We start from the raw sequence: 22,500 nt of genomic DNA, 5'->3' as shown, positions 1-22,500 counted from the left end.
CTCTTCTCTCTATCTCTCTTCTCTCTCTGTCTCTCTCTCTATCTCTCTCTCTCTCTCTCTCTCTCTCTCTCTCTCTCTCTCTCTCTCTCTCTCTCTCTCCGCCCGGTGTTAGCTAATACTAACCGATAATGTCCTTTGCCCTTTCACCTTGTCTCTCTGCCCTGTCCCTCTCTCTCTCCTGACCTCCACCTTCACTTTTATCGCAGCCCAATAGGAAAACGTAGCGTGTTGTTTTCTTGGTGTAGATGATGGAAAGACCAGCAGTGTAAATGGAACCTGTTCAGTGGTGGACAAATGACCAGCTCTGTTTCAGGGCTGTGAGTTTTTCTTTATTTTTTTGTTTTAGTGTTGTATTATCTTTTTTATTGTTCTTATTTTTTTTATTTTGTCGAGGTTTTAGTGCTTGTTTTTGAGCGAATTGAATTGAAACGTCTCTGCAATAAATCAGTGGAAACTCAGTGGAAAGTTTTATGAAGTAAGTTGGCACGGTTGGAGTAAATGCCTCTGAATATCATGACTATCATGGATGGATGGATGGATGGATGGTTACATCCTACAAACACATTCCCAAGTGACTGTAAACACATTACTAATGTATGCCATTAATAATAATCCTAAAATGGGGGGGCTCGGTGGCTTAGTGGTTAGCACGTTCGCCTCACACCTCCAGGGTTGGGGGTTCGATTCCCGCCTCCGCCTTGTGTGTGTGGAGTTTGCATGTTCTCCCTGTGTCTCGGGGGTTTCCTCCGGGTACTCCGGTTTCCTCCTCCGGTCCAAAGACATGCATGGTAGGTTGATTGGCATCTCTGGAAAAATTGTCCGTAGTGTGTGATTGCGTGAGTGAATGAGAGTGTGTGTGTGTGTGCCCTGTGATGGGTTGGCACTCCGTCCAGGGTGTATCCTGCCTTGATGCCTAAAATATCAATAATACGCATCACTAATAGAAATCTGCTAAGATACAGCACATGAGCCCAGATGAAGGAGCCGTCGATGAACAGAAGTCAATAGATTTCTTTCGTTTTTTTTTTTGTTGTTTTTTTTTGGACCTGTCCTCACCATAAAGTTTATTTTCTCCTCACAGATCCTTAAAAATGTTCCTCTTCATAAGAACAAGTCAATAAGCAGCTATAAATACGAACCGCTTCCTCACGTCCTCTGGGATTCGCCTTGTGCTAGAAGTTACACATTCTGCTGAGGAAAACACGGGTCAGGTTCTTGGGCTCCTGAAGTAACCCTTACTTTCTTAAATGTTGTTTTGTTTTTTTTAAATAATACGAGTCGAACTTTTTGAGGTCAGTCTGTTCAGCATCTGCCATGGAAACAGAACGCGTCTCGAGTGCTGCCGCAGCTTTTCTCCGTCCTTCGTGAGGACGGCTGATAGGTCGAGATGTGCTCGGGGCACGCGGCGTACCTAAAGGGACATCTGCTCCCGTGCTCCAGAGACCGCACCGATTTCACTTAATGCTAATGCACGAGGACGAGAGGCTCAAAAAAAGAAATCTGTGGAAATAAAATTGTTTATGCGAGATACAGAGCGCTTTGGACAGGAAGTGATTATTAATGAGGTTTTTACTCCGATGACTCTTCATGAATAATCTTCATCATCACTAAGATATACAAATATTTATTTCTTTACTTGTACATTTATTTGCTTGTTTATTTACGAGGTTGTCGCGCACGTTTTTGTTTTCTTCTTCCTATGATTTCTTCTTCAGAAGTTGTAAGTAGATGAGACGATGACATGAAGCACAGACTTTGAATCAGCGTTTGAATAAAGGAAACGAACAAACAAAAAAAAATGAAATGGAGGAAAAATGGCCTCTTTTTATTTCTTAGTGAAATGAAAATTTCTTTATTATTAACCTCTTGTTCTTGTTGCGAGCGAGTGAGTCAGCCAGCGAGTGAGTGAGCGAGTGAGTGAGCGAGTGAGTGAGTGAGGGAGCGAGTAAGTGAGCGAGTGAGCGAGCGATTCATCGAGCGAGTGAGTGAGCGAGCGAGCGAGGGAGTCAGCAAGTGAGTCAACGAGTGAGTGAGTGAATCAGTGAGTGAGTGGGCGAGTGAATCAGTCAGTGAGTCAGCGTGCAAGTCAGCAAATCAGTGAGTCAGTCAGCGAATCCATGAGTGAGTCAGTGAGGGATGGATGGATTTTTTTTCATTTTTGTTATTAAACCCCAGCATCAATATCTACATTATAAACAAATGTGCACATGATGGGAGCTGATAAGAGAAGTCGAGGCCTGCAAATCTCTGTCTCTAGACCCTGCACTGCTTCCCTTAATAAACAGGAGGAATGAGCAGACAGTGTGTTGAGTTTTCTCAAGATCTTGAGCTTGAGGCAGTGAGTGAAGGAGGCAGATGAAGGAGAATATGATGTAGGTACACTGGGACTGGGGTTGTACTCGCTCGCTCATGCGTGATGTCTCGGGTTAGAAAACGTCCACCTCTCCACAGCATCACGTCCTCTCTCTCTCTCTCTCTCTCTCTCTCTCTCTCTCTCTCTCTCTCTCTCTCTCTCTCTCTCTCTCTCTCCTCAGCTTCAGCTGGCTAATTACTTTTTTCATGTAGTAAGACTTTGGAGAGTATACAGGGAACGCCCTCACACACTCGCTACCAATCTGCTCCCATTGTAGCACTGTTTCTATGCACTTCTTCTCAACAGTTCTGCAAAGTGCGACTGTGTGTGTGTGTGTGTTTTTTTGGTGCACTATTTGCAGTCTCTTTCTCCAGGCAATCCCTGGAGAGCTGATGATGATAATTAGTGTCGAACCCGTGCCTCACAGGGGAGTTCGGTCTCCCTGCGGCGCCCCCTACAGCACCGGCTCAGTAAACTCAGCACCCAGCTTTCATCGTTAGTTAAATTTAGCGTGAGGTTGGAAAAATATCATTTTTAGACATCTAATATTTACAAGCAGGTTGTCAGTTTCCTCCATGCAGGTTTAATTGAAGCGGAGTGATGTCGTGATCTGTCGGTCAGTCTTTTTTGCCTTCAGCTCCGTGTTCTGGGACAGCACCGGGCTACAGATACAGTTATAACACCAGGGCGTGATGTGTTTATGTTTAACCGGATTTGATAGAATTGTTCTTTCACAGCTTTTAGAGTTGTTTAGCATTAGCTAAATTCACGAGCTAGAAATGAGTTTGGATTATTAACGATTCCTGTTCAAATGTTGTAACTAGAACGCTTGGATTTCGAAGCTGTCAGCTTCCATTTGAGGCTTAAAAAAAAAAAATGTTTTCTTTCAGACTTTTTTTTTTAACAAATGGCATCAAAAACCATTTGACGTGTTTGAATGCTGCACTTTTGAACACGTGTCACGCTCTCTTCATGCTGCTGATCGACATGCTGCCCGCCTCTTCATGCTGCCCGCCTCTGGCACCAGCGGGTGTGTGCTTCGTGTATTTTACAGTCTTTTCACTGCTCTCTTTTTCCCGTGCGGCCCCCCGAGGTGTCTGTCGGCGTGCCAGCTCACGGGCTGCACTTTTCCTTTCCTTTAGCTCTGACGTGGTTTTTCTGAATGGCTCCAGCTGTACACCTTATCTGCTGATCCGGGGAACGAGGGAGGGAACTGACGGAGAGAAATAGTACCAGATTTCCTTAAGGAAAACCCGTCCTTCCCCTCTGAATTTAATTTTATCCCTTTCATTTAATTTTGCTGTCATGACTAATTTCTGTTTGTTTGTTTATTTATTTATTTGTTTGTTTGTTTATTTATTATAATCCAAAACTGCACGTTCCTCGAGAAGTTCCTCTGGTGTTCTCCACTTAATCCTTGGTGTTCCACACTCAATGTTAATGATGAAAACCTTTTAGTCATCCAACGATCCCTTCAAAAACTGTTTACAGTGAGTTTGCAAAAGTTTGTACACCCTTCGAGATACTTTAGTGATCTTTAGCTGCGTATCGGATGTCATAAATGAGATCTTTGACCGAACCGAAGAATGGAACGGAACCTTATCCGTAGCGACAGAATTAGTTGTGTTTAAGAGGTGTTTTTTTTTTCATTTCTAATTTAGCAAAAGATGCAAGAAGCCCAAAATCCGCACCAGTCTATTGTTGAGGATGAAAGAAAACACATCAGCGTCTTCACTTGGAGCGTTTCGTGTTCCTGTTGAAACGAGACGCGTCTCGGCACTGGAACGATTTTTCTGTTACTCACGAATGGGAACGCTGTACGATTTCTTGCTTCGTAAAAGAACAAAACAGTTTCTTTGCTTGTTTCTTAGTCGATTGTAGGGTTGTAGCTTGTGTAGAATTATCCAGTGAATGAAATGAATTGACACAAGATACAAAAACCATTTTGTAGCTACACAGAACAGAGGAACTAACCAAAGCAGAGCTATTACCCGGGCCTGCATTTCCCTTCCTGAAAGTTTTAAGGATGGTTTTTTTTTTTTTTTTTTTTTGTTCTTAAGAGACTGCCCGTGGTTTTGGAGAGCTGCTGTTAAGTGCTGTTACGAGCCTGATTTAGTACATTAGCACTCCGTCGACCGCTTATTAAATGCTCTTACCAAACACATGAAATCTTTGTTTGTTTCCATTTGTTTTTGTTTGTTTATTTATTTATTAAGGACAGACGGAAAAATTGAATTGAAGAAGAGAGAGAATGTTGTTGAATTTTGCTGGTAAGTGGAGCTGGCAGCCCGGTGGTAAGTGGGGCATCAGAAAGTTTAGTACAGTGCCAGAGTGGAGCAGTTAGGTTTATATGTGTTTGTGAGGAGGCTTTAGTACACAGCCGCTGGGCTAATGATCATCGAGGAGGGAGCTGTTTCCTGTTTTAGAGCTGTAGCTTCATGGTCCTTAAGGTAAAGTACACGGGAAACGCGGACGATCGCCACCACCTGCTGCGATCCGCCCCGATCAGCCCCCCTCCCACCTCACGTGTCAGTCCGGGTGGGGCGGTTTTCCATTCTTTACTTTACATTTCTACAGAAAACTTCTTTTGCATGTTTTGAACTGTTCTATTGGTTTAACGGAAAAAACGAAACATCATCATTTGAGAATTCTACATTTAATCACTTAATAAGAATCAAAATTTGTGTTTCTTAAAGATTTCGGTTGAAAGACCCTGAATAGAACAGAATACAAATCTCCTTAAATGGCAGCGCTTTTTTTTTTTATTATTATTATTTATTTATTTATTTATTTATTTATTTTTTTTACGGCTGTCGTGAAAGACCCGTAAAATCGCATCCATTAAACCACAGCAAAGCTTTCCGTGTAAGTATTCTCGCCGGTCCGTTTGGCATTTCGGCTCTTTTTCTGGAACGTTCTGAAACAATAGTGGCTGGAGTTTAAGTGTCTGTGTGAGTTGGATTGATGCATTTAGTCTTTAGCTCTCTTGTGCTTGAACCCTAGAGGGGCTGAAATTATTTTTATATTCAGTGCATGGTCAGATTTGGTCCTTTAGTCTCGACTTGTCTCATCTGGTCTTTCTGTTCTGTTTTGGTCTGTAGTCTGTTCTTGTCTGAGGTGTAAAGATAGCCTGAGGCCTTGTTTGTCTGGCCGAGGTTAAATGGGTCTGAAGGCCGTCCCTATGGTTAGTCATTGAAGCAGTGTGTGTGTGTGTGTGTGTGTGTGTGTGTCAGTGCCAGATCAACCCTCTCATACTCATAATTGATAGAGCGCTATCCCATCTTTATCCCTACACACACTGTGGCCTTGTCATCCCTTAAGGATGAAAGCATCAGCCACTGGCCAGTGTCAGATTGTATTCTTCTAAAAATGACTTTCAGCGAACCCTCTTGTCTTTTCCCGCAATTTAGTCATCAGCCACTTGCCACCCACCAACCAGCTTGATCACACCACACCTACAGACTAGGAAGGGTGAAGGTTAACGTGTTGTTCCTCCAAGACATCAGAAGCCGACCGACCGCAGCAATTTTGACAACGTGATAGAACCAAGAGAGAAATAATGCTTAATGCTTTATTCTAATTACACAAGCTGACAGACGCCAGTGATTGGCTAATGTCCCTGTGATTGACACGAGGAGAGAGAATGGTGCCATCCTTCCCAGGTAAAGAGCTCAGCCACTTTTACAATCTGTGGCTGATGGCTGTAACTTTGGCAGGATTTTCAACCTGTTTGTGATCTTCTGAAGAGACCCTATTGATTGACAGCCAAAGTTTACAGAATGCCGTATATGGGTTATTTGTGCAGTGAACCAAGACTAAATCTATTGGGGTTTAGATACTGGACTGTTACAAAATAACAGAATAAATTCCAATTACACAAATGATCTCACATGTTTTATTGCTCCGCATTAGGGCCAATTATAGTGAATCTGCCCCAGGTCTGCCCTGGTCCTGCTCGGAACAACCCTTGCCCTGCCTGGACCTGCCCTGAACCTGCTTTGGGTCTGGCTGGATCTGATTAAAAAAAAGCAAGAACCTGATACCAAAACTGCTCAAAAAAAAAATCCCAAAAACATTTGTATAAAAAAAAAAAAAAAAAAATTATTTTAACAATAAAAAAAATAAAAGGTACATGCTGCCAGAGAAGGTCTCTGTTGAAACTTACCAATCAGAATGCTATAAGGCTAATGATATAAGTAGGAAGTCTTCCAATTCTTATATTAGGGAAAGATTCATTGTTCTCTTCCCTACAGGCGTCGGCTTTGTCTCCCCGCTTCCTGAAGCATACTCTTCCTCTTTGTTTTAACTCCAGACACACACCTGCCTGCTGCATTACGAGACCACCTGACAACACCAAACGCGAAAGTCACCTCGAACGCACATATCTTTCCCACTAAAACCTTCCTATGTCTTTTTAATAGCGCCAACAGCTGGAGTCAACGGCCATCACGGCTGCTGAGCCTACGATTCCTGAGCGCGGCACTTCAGAGCACGCAGTAACCCACAGTCCATCTGGCTGTCTCATTATTCCCCGAGGTACACGCAGTGCTAGTACGGCCCGAGCTCTAGAGAGCTGTTCTGAAACACTGCTTCATCGTGCCACGTAGTGTTACTGGCTCTCTGATGGATTCTTTTCTTCCCGTCGCATTCCAACAGCCAATTTCTGGCCCATATTTCGCTGTAGGATAATGCGATTGGTCTGCGGCATCACTCTGTGGAGGCGCGTCGGAGCGTTTGACCTCGCATTTAATCGATGATCGTAAGCAGCGGTGATAAATAGTTATAGTGTAGCTGTGTTTCTTTTGTTGTTTGGAATGATGTAGCTCAGGTTTTACTAGCTTTAACTCCTGTGTGGTATTAATTTAGCATGTTTTTTCCAGTTAACTTTAGGCAGGAGTGGAAAACTAGGTACTTCCTGATATGCTAAATGAATGATTCTGTTTGCATGTGCAGCTGGTAAGAGTGAACCCCAGAAGATGGCTGAACCTTCAGGAGTACCAGAGCAAGAAGCTGATGCAGGAGTGTGGCGTGGCCGTCCAGCGCTTTTTTGTCGCCGACACCGGTGCCGAGGCCCTAGAGGCTGCCAAACGGCTAAGTAAGTAGCACAAGCCTGCTAACACAAAAAAATATTTACTAATGAAAGCTTGTTCAGCCTTAGTCTAAGAACTACAGTATGTTCATATTGAGGGTGTTTCAAGAGGACCTTTTTTAACCAGTGGTCTGAGTTTTCCTAGAACCAATAAGAAGATCTTGTGGTTTCCTAATATTCATGGTGTAAAACTTATACTAATGAATGATTTTACAAATCCTTTGTCATTTATACAAACTAAAATGATCTGCTAATAGTTACGTCTTGCAGGGTGTTTGCTTAGAGGTCATCGACATAGTGTCACCCTGCTACAGTTATAAGTCAGTTTCAGTTCCATTTCAAGGGTGTAGTTCATGTTGCCTGCCACTTTGACTACCACTGAACCGGCGTTGCACCCGAAGCCCACCTTTCATTTTGCAGGTGGTGGGTGGGTGCACAAGATGGCTCCACGTTGACACTTTGAAATGGATACCGGCTCCAGCATTGGGGAACTTGCTGGACAACCCACACCGTAAAATGATCATCTTGGCAGTCCTAGTATTAAATCTACTGTATGCAAACCTATTCCTTGTACCGATTGCATGCTTTATTGTTTCTAACTCACTTTTATACATACACTTATACACATTTGTGTGATGGATTGTGTCCAGAGTCCAGCTTGCCTGTGAGCTCTGTAGTGCCCGCCAAGCCTGGTGCTGGATGTCAAAAGGTATGCGATTTTTCACAGTGGCCAAGAAGCTTTACCCAGAGATAAACGGAAGTTCGCTATAGCCACTCTCTCTAAGCTATGAGAGTGTGAATCAGCCTGGAATTTTTCCACAAGCTGATCTCTCAGCTGTCTGCTTTTGGCTTTTTAATCTGCCCTTTATCTCACTGCTCGCAATAGGCCTTAGTACGGTCTGCCACGTGTACACACAGTTGGCTAGCTGGTACAGTGCAGAAGAGCTTTGAAATAAAACCAGCACTACTGACGATGCCTCGTTTGTTCTCTGTATGTATCGTTGATCGTGTAAGCGAGGTCACGGTGCCTATCAGGTCATGCGTGGCGGACATGTCCGAGCAGAATTTCCGGAAGCACTCTATCCGGATTTTGTCACAGACACCATAATCTCGCTTTCCATCGAAGCGCACACACTGCGACACAGCGGGTCTCTAAGGGTCGAGGTGACCAAGCGAGACGCAAATGGATTTCTGTCAGCGAGATACAGCTGTGAGCTTTTCCTCCTCCGAGACGTGCCGGACACGCACTCCTTCTGCTCTTTGACGGACCTAGTTTTACCCATGCTACAATGCAGCTGACAGCTCAATTGGAAACGCTTGCTCATAAACTCGGGCACTTTCAGACACACAGCAAAGATGCTTCAGTGAGCTATGATTTATTGCAGTTGCAACTTAAGGGAGTTTATATCCGCACCGTATGGAGAGGTTAGAAAATATAGTAGACCATTTATGGTACGAGGTGACGCTCTTTTCCTGAGGACGGGCTGTTCTTAAAGAAAGACGTGTTTTTTTTTTTTTTTTTGTTTCGACCTTTTTTATATGTCTATTCAGATAAAACAAGGAAAAAAGTGGGACAAAGGACTATCAGGATAATAAGTTTGCATCCTAAAAGACAGACGAGACCAATGATCCGCTGACAGGCTGCCGGTTACGATGATCATGCAGGCCAGTCCGTAGAGCGTTTACGCTCGACTTTTAAACAGCCTCTGCATGGTGTTAAGTGACCTAACTGTCAAAGAGGCAAACCTCATGCCGCCTTCATCAGTCACAGGTGCGATTTTATGCCGCGTCGGCACATAAGTGCACGTACAGCGCCTAAAAAACACACCCGGTGGATGTGATCGGAAGATGAAGTGGGCTGAGATGTAGTAAATGAAATCAGCTAAAGAAGACATCCTGAGCATGTGACAGTTTAAAAAAAAAAAAAAAAAAGATTTTATGTTCTTGTACCTAAACTCACATTTAAATTGTTGTTTTTTTTCTTTTTTTTTTACAATTTGCACTAGATTTTATAATAAACCACTCCTATGTGAGATGGATTGTAACCCCAGTGTGCCCCTGCCATCGTTTTTTGAGAAAGCATCTAATGAAGACAAATTCATGTTTTCCTCAGCTCTCGCGTCTAAGCCATGCTCGTGTTTTCTCTAGCCAATGAGCAAGCGCCATTATTTTGGCCTCCGGCTCGTGCCACTGGCTGGGTTGACACGTGTGTCTGCTGGCTGCATAGTGATGGATTTTCCTCTTAGAATGTTCCAGATCATTCTGTCTGGATTTCATGAGGAAGTCTGCGTCCACCAAGGACGGATGCTGAAACCTGAGGTGACCAATGGTAAAATATTCGACCATGACTTATTCATCCTTTTTGGGTGTCATCATCTTCTACCACGTACCACTTATCTGATTCGAAGTCCAAAGGGAGATCCCTGATTTGATGGTGTTAAAGGATTTGGCTTTTAGTTAGAAAAATCGGTGGGGTATTGATCTGACAAAGCTGTGTCGGAACGAGTCGTCGTAACAAACAGACAGCTGAAGTTTTGAAGTTTTAATGTCTATCTGATAAATTCAGCCGATCCCTATCATTATTTGCCATCTGAATTTTCTCAACTTTGTTCTCTTTAAGCTTTTTTTTCCCTTTCTTCTTTTTTTGCCTCCTTGCTTACTGATGGCACACTGAGAGGCAACTCCTCCTCCTCCTCTTCCTCCTTCTCACTAAAGGCTTCAGAAAATCAGTAGTTGTATAATATCCACACCACAAGACAAGACCATATGAATTCATTTATACAGGATATGAATGGAGGCACGGTGGCTTAGTGGTTAGCACGTTCGCCTCACACCTCCAGGGTTGTGGGTTCGATTCCCGCCTCCACCTTGTGTGTGTGGAGTTTGCATGTTCTCCCCGTGCCTCGGGGGTTTCCTCCGGGTACTCCGGTTTCCTCCCCCGGTCCAAAGACATGCATGGTAGGTTGATTGGCATCTCTGGAAAATTGTCCCTAGTGTGTGATTGCGTGAGTGAATGAGAGTGTGTGTGTGCCCTGTGATGGGTTGGCACTCCGTCCAGGGTGTATCCTGCCTTGATGCCCGATGACGCCTGAGATAGGCACAGGCTCCCCGTGACCCGAGGTAGTTCGGATAAGCAGTAGAAGATGAGTCAGTGAGTGAGAGGATATGAATATTAAGCGTAAACATTGCCGCTTCATTGATAGCTGTCAAATCTCTTGTGTGCTTATTAGCGATGTGGTCGAGTTGGATATGATATGACCGAGACCTGACTTGATTTTCTCCTGAAAGGTGCGCCTACTTTTATCTCACGTATCCGTTCTGCCTTAATAATTGCGATTTGCGAAAGACGAGCAGGATTCGATGTTCCCCTTTATGGAACCTTTGATTAAGGTGATTTAGCAATAATGTTTTGTCACCGTGTTCATTTCATCACTGATTTTCCTTCCTTATGCAGAGGATGAGATTGTTTCACTGAACAATATCTACACTTATTTATTTATTTATTTTAATCTCAAATCATTTTCCTTTGTGAAATTTAGTCTAAAGGCTGGACCAGGTATTTCAGAAGTACTTTTTAATTCAAGTGTTCTGCACTGACGCACTGATTTTTTTCAAACCTACACCAAGTCTCCGTCAATAATAATCATTTTGGTACACGTTGGAATGGAGATGGAGGATCTTGAGAGAAGTCTTCAGAGCATTTATTTATTTATTTATTTTTAAAATTTTTTTATTTTTTGGGCGTCTCAGAGATGGGTGCTGATGCATTTTTTTTTTAGTTTAGATAATGAATAATGAGCCTAATTTGGATTGGGATGCAAATATCATCTTTACAAAAAATGCCTTGTTCACATTGTGGAGCAGAGATGGGGGACTCGAGTCATATGACTTGACTCGAGTCAGACTTAAGTCGCAAAGATGAGACTTGCTTGACAAATATTAAAAAAAGACTCGACTTGACTTTGACTTGACATTCATGACTTGAGACTTGACTCGGACTTGAGTTAAATGACTCAGAGATGGGGGACTCGATTTGACTCGAGTCAGACTTAAGTCGCAAAGTTGAGGCTTGAGACTTGCTTGACAAATATTAAAAAAAGACTCGACTTGACTTTGAATTGACATTCATGACTTGAGACTTACTTGTGACTTGCACATGTGTGACTTACTCCCATCTCTGGTGTGGAGGCTTCTGAGATGTAAAATTGGTCTTTGGCAACTCTCTGGCACTCTGGGTGTCATCAGAACCCTCCAACTTTATTCTTGATCAAGCTTTCACAGAGTTCTTGTACATCACTCCATTCCTTTAAAAAAAAATATTATATACTTTAAAAATATAAAATATACAATACTACTTTGTAGTTACCTACAAAGCCTGCCTCCTGGTGGTCCAGCAGTAGGATCCCATGCTCTCATTGCTGTGGCCCTGGTTCGATTCCCGGCCAGGAGCTACTCCATCCGCTGAACAGTTAACTCTCAGTGCCGGTCCCAAGCCCAGATTAAAATGTGAGGGTTGCATCCGGCGTAAAAACCTGTGGCGACCCTGAACAGCCAGCAGCCAAAAGAACAACACCAGTTACCTACAAAGCCTGCCCTCACTTCCCAGATGTTGTTCCGCATTTTTCATAAACCTCGAAAAAAATTTGACTTCACCCACCGTGTTCTTGGTCAAGGGGCAACAAAGGGGTCAGATGAACTTTCCCTTTCCAACTGTCTCTGGTTGTTTTCAAACAGTGACTGGAGACCAGAATCTTGTTCTTTACTAACGTCTAACTAACAAGTTTTTGGCTAATTGTACCTAATTGTGCTGGAGTAAGGACTCAATTCGAATTCGTTCTGAACGTCTCTTTCGATAAGGGTGTATGCCAAATGTGTTCAGTTTTTGAAGTCATGGCCTAATGGTTAGTGAGTTTGACTCCTAACCCTAAGGTTGTGGGTTCGAGTCTCGGGCCGGCAATACCACGAATGAGGTGCCCTTGAACAAGGCACCGAACCCCCTTAACTCCTCCCCGGGCGCCGCAGCATAAATGGATGCCCACTGCTCCGGGTGTGTGTTCACAGTGTGTGTGTGTGTGTTCACTGCTGTGTGTGTGCACTTTGGATGGGTTAAATGCAGAGAACGAATTCTGAGTACGGGTCACCGTACTTAGCCGTATGTCACTTCACTTTTTTTTTTTAAATGGTTATGAACGAGTCCTGACCTGAGTGTGTAGTTACAAAGGTTACACAATCACTTGTCCTGGCCCCATTATGATCGAAAAGTTCTACTAGGAACACTGCGATTCTTCGTGAGTGTTCTGTGATTCAGCGAGCTTGGCCCATTTGTGGCACAATTTGTCAGCTCCATTCTGTGCTTTTCATAGCGCTGCCAGTGTCCAAGATTGGCTATGGAGTCAGTAACCCTGTTCCGTCGAGATGCTCAAAACAACCCTGCTCTGCTCCTTTGCCTCGTGCTTCAGGCTTCTTCTTGACATGAGCTGTTGTGGACCATATGTATTTTTCTGAACTTGCCGTGTCCGAACCATCTGCCGTGCTCTCTTTGTTCGAGGCTCGGTGACCATGCGTGACGAGATGATGCTCTCAGTTTCTGAACAATTGTGTTTAACAGATTAGCACAAATGACCTGCCTCAACCCTCACACTTTCAGGCCCAGTAGTCCGCAAACACACATCCTGCTGCATGTTCTGTTCTTGTTCATTGTGGGTATGAGCTTTAACAATCACTGGTCATATCTATTCCTCTAATGCAAGATAAAAGGCATTTGTCACACTTTTTTTCACACTTTTATCATTGCATAACCATGCATGTTGGTCACATGGTTGGTGGTTGCCATCGGTATTCACTAAATTCCAGGGGTTTCGTTACCATGACGTAAAGTGGGCGTGTTTCTGGAGGTCTTGGAAAAACGCCCTCTTTCAAAAAAAAAAACAAAACAGCCTACTACGAAGACAAAACAGTCATACAGGTAGATTTATTTTAGAAAACAAATAAACAACCAAAAACTACGGTTAGGGTTAGATTATCAAATAGGCCACGCCTACCCGATGACGCAATATCTGTTACGCTGTTCTGAAATCCCTGGAAAAAAGTGCCTGCCGGTTGCCATCAATGATTAAATTCCTCTTCCATTTTTTTGTTCACACTGGTTTCAGAGAAAATTTGATGAACGACAAATGAACTGCCTCCGGTACAAGTTCCACCGACTTGTAAAATCGACGCCAAGGAGCATTGATGCTGATGTGACGACTCATGGTGGACCGACACATCACGAAGACACTCGGCTAGTTTTTTGTTGCTTTGTTTGTTCGAGGTCCCTCTAACATACGAGCCTCTTCTCTCCCTCTGTATAACTCTATGGAGACCTTTTTGAAATCCTGACGGAATTCAAGCTCATAAAATGACGCACACGCACCAAGCACGTAATAAAAAAAATCTCTCTTTATGAATCATAAAGAACTGTAATTGGCCTGGTGATTTGTGCCTCCGTGGTGGAACAATAGCAAAGGCTTTCAAATGATTCTGCAAATCCATTGGCGGAGGGAACACAAGCTGCCTTTCGCACAGCTCACAAATCAAAATGTAATTTGGCCTTCCTGACGGCTCCTCCGGATTGGCATTACCCACGATGCATTATGGCTCGCCGCGCCTCCATATCCCTTTGCTGCTTGGGCGCGAGCTACGATGCCATTACTTCACTAATGCACGCTCCAAATTGCTTGTTTTATTAGAGCCATTCTACGCTTCATTGAGCGCTAAATTTGTACGAAAAATGCACTGTTGTTATTTTTTTTTCCTTCCACCAAATTCGTTACAGATCTCGCTTCTGTTTTGTGTGTGTATGTGTGTGTGTGTGTGTGTGTGTGTGTACACAAATTGAGTACACTGTGGACACAGACAGAGCAAGATTTAGAATGCAGATGATTGGTCTGAAATGTTGAAATACGCCGTGAAGGCCGGCGAACCTGGCGCACGTGCGATTCGGTGATGGGTTTAGAGTGTCGAGTTAAATCACTGTGGCTGAAATGGCTCTTGTCGAGTTGTAATGGAGTTGTGTTAATGTAACATCTGTTGTTTTACATCGTCTCGTTTAGGAGATGAAAGATTTCACGATGCTCGAGAGAGAGCTTTTTTCTTTTTTTTTTTCTTTTTTTTTTTTTTAATCTTTCTGCTGCCGGAGTTATTGGTGCATATGGCTTCTATATTTACATGTAGTTATTGACACACGACGTTAAAATGGGTGGATGGGAGTTATGAAGTGACGGTGAGTAGGATGTGAGCGCTTGTCTTCACGTGTGTGTTTTGTGAGTACGATATATTAACTGTCACTTTCTGCACATGTGAGTTGTTGTCTTGTGTTACTTGTGTGTACCATGTTACAAGGGTTGGTTTGTTTATTAATTTATTTATTTATTTTGAAGATGCGACTGCAATTTTGCAATCTTTGACAAGGACAAACTTTTAAAGCTTTGCCCAGTAGGCCAGCTAATAATAGTACAGTCTGAGTATATAACTGTGTTTTTATACCCAGCTCACTCTGTGATTTGACGTAACATGCCATTAAACCTTTCTTGCAGCACCTGTTGGATGAGGAGCAGTGAGTCTTCATATCTGTTTATTTCCTTACCTTTTATTTCTCCTTGTGTTTGAATACGAGCAATGTAGTAATGTGTGTGTGTGTGTGTGTGTGTTCTGTGAGGTGTTTGAGCACTACCTGCATTAGTCGAGTAGGCGATCGAGCCGGACGAGGATGTTGATTGACACGAACATTCAGTCTGACAGCTTGAGGAGTGTTTCAGGGGCAAGAATGAAGTAGTGATACACACAGGCACACACACACACACACACACACACACACACACACACAGAGAGACAGCGTATAAGCTACACTAACAGAACTCTTACCTACAATATATGGGTGCTGTAATGACTGTTGAGAGCTGCTGCAGTGAAAGTGTGTGTGTTTCTGATTCTCCCCTTTAATTAGCTCCGCCCCTTTTGGCCTGGAGTCAGTTTAATCTTTTTCTCTGCACGGATTTGCTCTGAAAATAAGCCACTATTTTATATTTTATATAAAATAGTATTTACCATTAATAAAAATAAATATATGCAAATTTCTTTTCAAGTTTGAGTAATTTCAGAATCTTATTTATTTATTTATATTTTTGTTTTATTATTGTATTTATTTATTTGTATTTATTTATTTATTTATTTATTTATTATTATTTTAATATGTATTTATTATTGTGTTTATTTATTGATTTATTTTATTTATTATTATTATTATTATTATTATTATTATTATTTAGTAGGTGGGAAAACTCAATAGTACTATTTGGCTGGCATTTTTTTATTTATTTGTTTTTTTTCCAAATGAACTTACATATCTTATCATGGTATATGTTTTTCTTTTCTTGTTCTATTTCCCACCGCTGCTACGCCTCTGTCTCAGGAGGCGACGGCTTTCAGAGAAGCCTTTTTACAGATTTTAATATTTCATCTCTTGTTGAGTACGCTACAGTAAAGAAGTAGAGTTTATAAATTTCTTCAGGCATCTTGTTGCTTTGGCGCTATTTAATTATTACTGACCTAAACGAACACCACGTAATCCCGTTAGTGCCCGTGTATCGTTTCCAAACAAATACAAATAAATCAAGCAAGTTTTTACAGATTTAAACTAAGTTTTCTTTTCTGTGTTCATTTCTATCTTTAGGCAGTAAATGAATACGGTTTTAAAGATGTATTTTTTTATTTGGCAATCTATAGACTTATTTTGTGTCATAGTAATGATGTAATCTACGGTGCTATGATATTTGTGTCCCCCTTCACTCAACCCTACAATATGTGATGACACTGAAGGTGATGACATCAGCGTTAAGAAGCTGATGGTTGTCTGATTTGGTCCGTAATGATGGTTGTTCCCTTATTGGGATTATATCTGCTGTATGTTTTATTCTGTTCTGCTGATGTGGTGATGTATTTTATTCTATAAATGCAGCCCATGTTGGATGTCAGCATAATTTCTGATCACTTGGCAACAGAAGCTTGTGTGTGAGAGAGAGGTGTGTGTGTGTGTGTGTGAGAGGTGTGTGTGTGAGAGGTGTGTGTGTGAGAGGTGTGTGTGTGAGAGGTGTGTGTGAGAGGTGTGTGTGGGAGAGGTGTGTGTGTGTGTGTGGGAGAGAGGTGTGTGTGTGTGTGTGTGTGTGTGTGAGAGAGAGAGAAAGGTGTCTGTGTGAGAGAGACAGAAAGGTGTCTGTGTGTGAGAGAGAGAAAGGTGTCTGTGTGTGAGAGTGAGAGGAGTGTGTGTGTGAGAGAGAGGTGTGTGTGTGTGAGAGAGAGAGGTGTGTGTGTGTGTGAGAGAGAGAGGTGTGTGTGTGTGAGAGAGGTGTGTGTGTGTGTGAGAGAGAGGTGTGTGTGTGTGTATGTATGTGTGTGAGATGTGTATCTGTGTGTGTGTGTGTGTCTGTGTGTATGGTGATGAAGCTTGAAGCTCTGTATAAGGCTGTTTGTTGCTCTCTTTAATGAACACCGACACAGTTTTTTTGCTCTTTTGTGTTCTTCCACTCATTGAACCCTGAGACTGTGTATATAAAGGGCTGTGACCCCGTAACCCTCTGTCCTGCGTCCTCACATTACAAGCCCGTTCTGGACATCAGTTTAAATCCAATGTGTTGGACCACAGAGCCTAGAAGCCCCGTGAACAACCTGTACTGTACGTGTTCGACACCTTCTGCACCAGATGATGATTAACGATCCAAAAAGTCTGCATTTCATTACAAACACATTTAGATTCATAAAGCTGTTGTACTTTGGGGTTTCCTCCTAACTCCCACTCGCCCTCCTGCTCGCTCGCTCACTTCATCGTGGCTCGGCGTGAGCTCCCGGGGCTGAGACTAACGCCTCACTGATACCCCGGGCCGTTTTTCAGGCCCCGTCAGAAGAGATGCGATTTCATGCCGAGTTCCAGTGGCCTTTCTGCCAAGCTGAAAGAATGAAAAAGAGCGAGAGGGAAAAGAGGGCTGGAGACGCAGCACAAGACAAATGGAGGTGTACCAAATTGCTTAATATAGCCTTTTTTTTTAAGCTGAGCTGTCAGAGATAACGTACGACTAAGATCGCGCGTGTAAGCGGAGGAGAGAGCTGGTAATCCCTTTGATAGCTTCGCTTGGCCCTCGTCCTCCGTCGACTCGGAGAGAAGATACCGGACTGCGTGTGGAGATTTTATTAAGCTTCTGAGTATCTAAAAGCCTGCGAGACTCATTAGCAGTATCACAGGAGAAGTGCTGATCCGGGATCAGGGGTCAACTCCATACAAAAGAAACCTGATCCAGGATCACTGATCTAATCCCAGTCATTTAATGCCGTTAAATACCGAGCGAGTAAAGAGATAAGCAGCCGCAGCAGCAGCGTCTGTTAATCCCCAATGCTAACATGCTAACATTCATTGGTTACAAAAGTGAGTAAATAAATAGTAAAAAATGATGTTCTAATTGTTAGAGATTAGTTAGAAATAAGCATTTAATCGTATTGGTTTTATTTTATTTTAGATTTATTTATTTATTTAAAATTTTTTATTTTTTTTTAAATTTATTTATTTTATTTTTTATTTTTTGGCCTATGAAGCTATTATATAACAAATCGAAATAATTCGGCTAATGCTAAAGGAAGCATCAACATAAAATTTACATATTTACTAAACGATTTAAACATTTTATCGTTTAATGATCATTTCAACTGTCCATCAACCGCGATGGCTGGATTAACGAAGTACAATTTTATTTTGTTAATGTTTTAGTGATGATTCATTTATATAGCGGGGGGGGCACGGTGGCTTAGTGGTTAGCACGTTCGCCTCACACCTCCAGGGTCGGGTACTCCGCTTTCCTCCCCCGGTCCAAAGACATGCATGGTAGGTTGATTGACATCTCTGGAAAATTGTCCGTAGTGTGTGATTGCGTGAGTGAATGAGAGTGTGTGTGTGCCCTGTGATGGGTTGGCACTCCGTCCAGGGTGTATCCTGCCTTGATGCCCGATGACGCCTGGGGCTCCCCGTGACCCGAGGTAGTTCGGATAAGCTGTAGAAAATGAATGAATGAATAATTTATATAGCTATATATAGTCTACTTTATATAGAAAACTTTTTTCTTTTTTTTACAGTATATCCTTTATTCTGTGCTTTCTTTAGTTTTATATATATATATATATATATATATATATATATATATATGTATATATATATATATATATATATATATATATGTATATACATATATATATATTATATATCATTTTGACAGTAGACATGTGTTTTAGTGTAGAATTTAATCCTGCAGTGCAGCACAGAGGATTTCTGCTCTCAGTACAGTGATCTAAAGCTTTCCTGATGAAATTCTCTGAAACGTGAATAAACAAAAACTGCATCTTGGTCCGTTAAAATTCTTCGCCTTTGCTTTGCTTGTTACTTTGCTGGAGGATTTTTTTTCTCTCTTTCTTTCTCTCACTAACCGAGCTCTTAAACAAGATTATTTATTTTTGTTGTATTTTGTATAACAGGCTCGAATTTTGGGGTTTTTGACACCAAGCATACAAACAGTAACAGCTCGGGCCTTTAATATGCAGAACGTCTGTCCCCGTGACACCTTACTGAAGATTGTTACAGCAAGCAGGTGGACAGGAAGAACAAGACCTCAGCTGTCAGTGTCCCAGGAACTGTTTAAGCCAAGAGACCACACACACACACACACACACTATGCAGTCCTACATATATACATATAACATTGCTTGATATAAATAAGTGTGTGTATATGTGTGTGTGGTCTCTTGGTTTAAACAGTCTTAAACAAGATGGAGAGAGTCTAATGATGCTGTTCAGCCCAAGGAAACACACACACACACACACACACATGCACGCACGCATGCACACACACTGTGTTTTCTTGAGCTGAATGGCATCATTAAACTCTCTCTGTCTTGTTTCCTGCTCTGTTGTACATGGTGCAGTCAGTGTGCTCGGGATCAGACGGGTCAGGCACTCGCGCTCTAACCGCTGTCTGTTTCCTGTCATCCACCAGTAAATTACACACACACACACACACACACACACACACACACACACACACACACTACTGACAGATGAGCAAAATGTAAAGCAGCAGGGTTCAAGCGTGCCGCTCTCCGAGACTTCACTCTGTTGCACCTCAGACACCTCAACAACAAGTAAAACAGAATAACACCACACGCATATACACACACACACACACACACACACACACACACACAGAGGGCATTCCAAAATATCATGTATATCAAAAGCTGATGCTTGATTAATATGCATTTATTTGGAATTCTATTTTACTCTGCATTCATCACTGATTATCCATTTATTTATCCATCTATCCATCCATACATCCATCCATCTATCCATCCATACATACATACATACATCCATACATGCATACATCCATCCATCCATACATACATCCATACATCTATCCATACATCCATCCATTTATCCATCCATCCATCCATCCATCCATACATACATACATACATCTATCCATGCATACATTCATACATCTATCCATCCATACATCCATCTATCCATCCATCCACCCACCCAATCCCACCACTCTATCCCATCACTCTATCCCACCACCTCTCCACTGCTGCATCCATCTCCATCTTCTATTCATTCCATACATCTATTCCTTTTTCCACTAGTCTGTGTTGTATGCATCCATCTCTCTATCCACCATCTCTCTATCCTTCCATTTGTTATCCATCTAACATCTCTCTCCTTGACCTTGACCTTCATCTATCCTCGTCCATAGGCTGCATCCATCCATCCATCCATCCATCCATCCATCCATCCATCATTTATCCGCTTGTTCACTCACTCATCCTTGTGGCTTTGTGGCTCATACGTTTTTTATCCCAGTCGCACTGTACGCAGCCGTGCGCATTGAGTCGCGTGTCTTTTGTGTTCACGTCCTAATCCTAACGCTTCCCATTCTGTACGAGTAGACGGATTGGCATGACAATAGAAACCGACTTTGCTCGGCTAAATGAAGTTTCTGTTCCTCCTCATCGTGCTTCGAATATTGATCATAACCGTCTGGAGTTCTGAATGTAATATGTTAGAATTGACAGCGCATGAGTAGTTCAATTAGAGTGACAGCTTGGGCTGAGCTTTTTTATTTATTTATTTAATTATTATTATTTTTTTTCCCCCGTCTTGTTCATCCTGAAAAGATGACATATTAATATGGAGTTGTGTTGCATTATACATTATACGCACTTCAGGATATGAGATCAGACTCCATTTCTGCCTTGATGAGTTGTCACCATGATCCAAACAAACACACATGAAATCTTCGACTTAAATCAAAACCTGATCATTTAACATTTAAAGCATTAATCTGAAACATCTCACTCACTCACTCACTCACTCGCTCACTCACTCGCTCATTTTCTACCGCTTATCCGAACTACCTCGGGTCACGGGGAGCCTGTGGGTTCGATTCCCGCCTCCTCCTTGTGTGTGTGGAGTTTGCATGTTCTCCCCGTGCCTCGGGGGTTTCCTCCGGGTACTCCGGTTTCCTCCCCCGGTCCAAAGACATGCATGGTAGGTTGATTGGCATCTCTGGAAAATTGTCCGTAGTGTGTGAGTGCATGAGTGAATGAGAGTGTGTGTGTGCCCTGCGATGGGTTGGCACTCCGTCCAGGGTGTATCCTGCCTTGATGCCCGATGACGCCTGAGATCTAGTTATTTGAAATCCACCACATATCTACAAAGATAGAACAAACATAACACTTACCCGAGGACGGGATTTGATTAAGCCGCCCGCACGTCCCGACCGTCCCGCGCTCCTCCGTTCTGCTGTGATGAGGCCGTTTTAATAATGAATAGGATGAGAAGACCACAAACCAATTAGCTGGTGACATTTAAAGAAACAGCCAGGAGCGAAGCATACGGACGAACCCGGGTCTGTTCTTTTTCTTAAATGCCATGTTGAGTTTGTCTGAAATGCCTTTACACATACAATATGCATGTGGATATGGTGTGATTCTGGGCCTTAGGGGGAAAAAAAATAAAATAAAATAAATAAATAAATAAATAAGGCTCTGTATTTGGATATGGACATTAAATTCATTTCAATTGCTGCTCATTAACAATGAGTCGTGTGTAAGTAGGGAATAAATCACTTCGGGGCTTAGAAGAAATGTATCCGAAAGGTATAACAACTTATTTATTTATTTATTTATTTTCTGTCCGGCTTTATTATCGACCGTTAACGAACACTGAGCACTGGAGACTCCTTCCTAATAGGCTGAATAAATCTTTCCGAGAACGTCACCAAATTGAAGCCGTGTTACCATAGAAACAATAAGGTACAGTATTAGTTACCGTTCGCATTAAGCTGTAATTTAAATTGCATCGAAACAGAGAATTACTCACCGTTGTCTGACCAATCAGAGAGGAGAACTGGGCTCTGTTGCGATACGATGGCATCAGAGATAATACGGTGCTCTCTGAGCAGCTCAGGGGAAAGGGCTTTGTGAGAAACGGATTCACGGATTAAAAGTATTACTTTGCTAACTAAAGATTAAGTAGTGAATCGAGTGAAGCATCATTATTTAAACAGACGAAAGCTTAACGACGATGACGCCTCGTCGGCGAATCACGGCGCGCCTCTTCGAGATGATGATAGAAAGAATCTCCAGCTTTGAAAATGCCACAATGTTTAACACACGCGGTCTTCTTTATCTGGACAAGTTCTCCTTCGCATTTATAATTTTTATAAATGATCTAATTAGAGAATCATCCGGCAAGTAGCACGATGCAGAAAATCAGGTCAGGCGCTTCGGTGAACGCTCACGTCCGTACGGGGACATGACGTGAATGCATTGGCTTTGACCGTGACACGGTTGTGGATCTCAGATGTTTTGGGTTAAGGAGGAGTTTTTTTTTTCCAGACTTATCTTCATACAGTAAACCCAATATCCGATATAGACCTTTTACCGTAACACGCTGGAACCGTGATGGACAGAAAAGCATCTC

At 42.4% G+C, this 22,500-nt stretch overlaps 1 protein-coding gene across 1 annotated transcript in view; it reads left to right on the top strand.

Annotated features, from left to right (window-relative positions):
* suclg2 (succinate-CoA ligase GDP-forming subunit beta) overlaps positions 1-22,500 on the top strand; it is an 88,064-nt gene that overhangs the window by 13,620 nt on the left and 51,944 nt on the right. The window contains exon 2 of the mRNA XM_060858316.1: positions 7,307-7,448. Within this exon, the coding sequence (XP_060714299.1) occupies positions 7,307-7,448 (142 nt within the window). The remainder of the gene's footprint in view (positions 1-7,306; positions 7,449-22,500) is intronic.

Source organism: Tachysurus vachellii, chromosome 22 (assembly GCF_030014155.1).
Source record: "Tachysurus vachellii isolate PV-2020 chromosome 22, HZAU_Pvac_v1, whole genome shotgun sequence".
Classification (NCBI taxonomy): Eukaryota; Metazoa; Chordata; class Actinopteri; order Siluriformes; family Bagridae; genus Tachysurus; species Tachysurus vachellii.
Note: the sequence above shows the minus strand (reverse complement) of the source record. Positions and strands in the feature narration are given on the sequence as shown.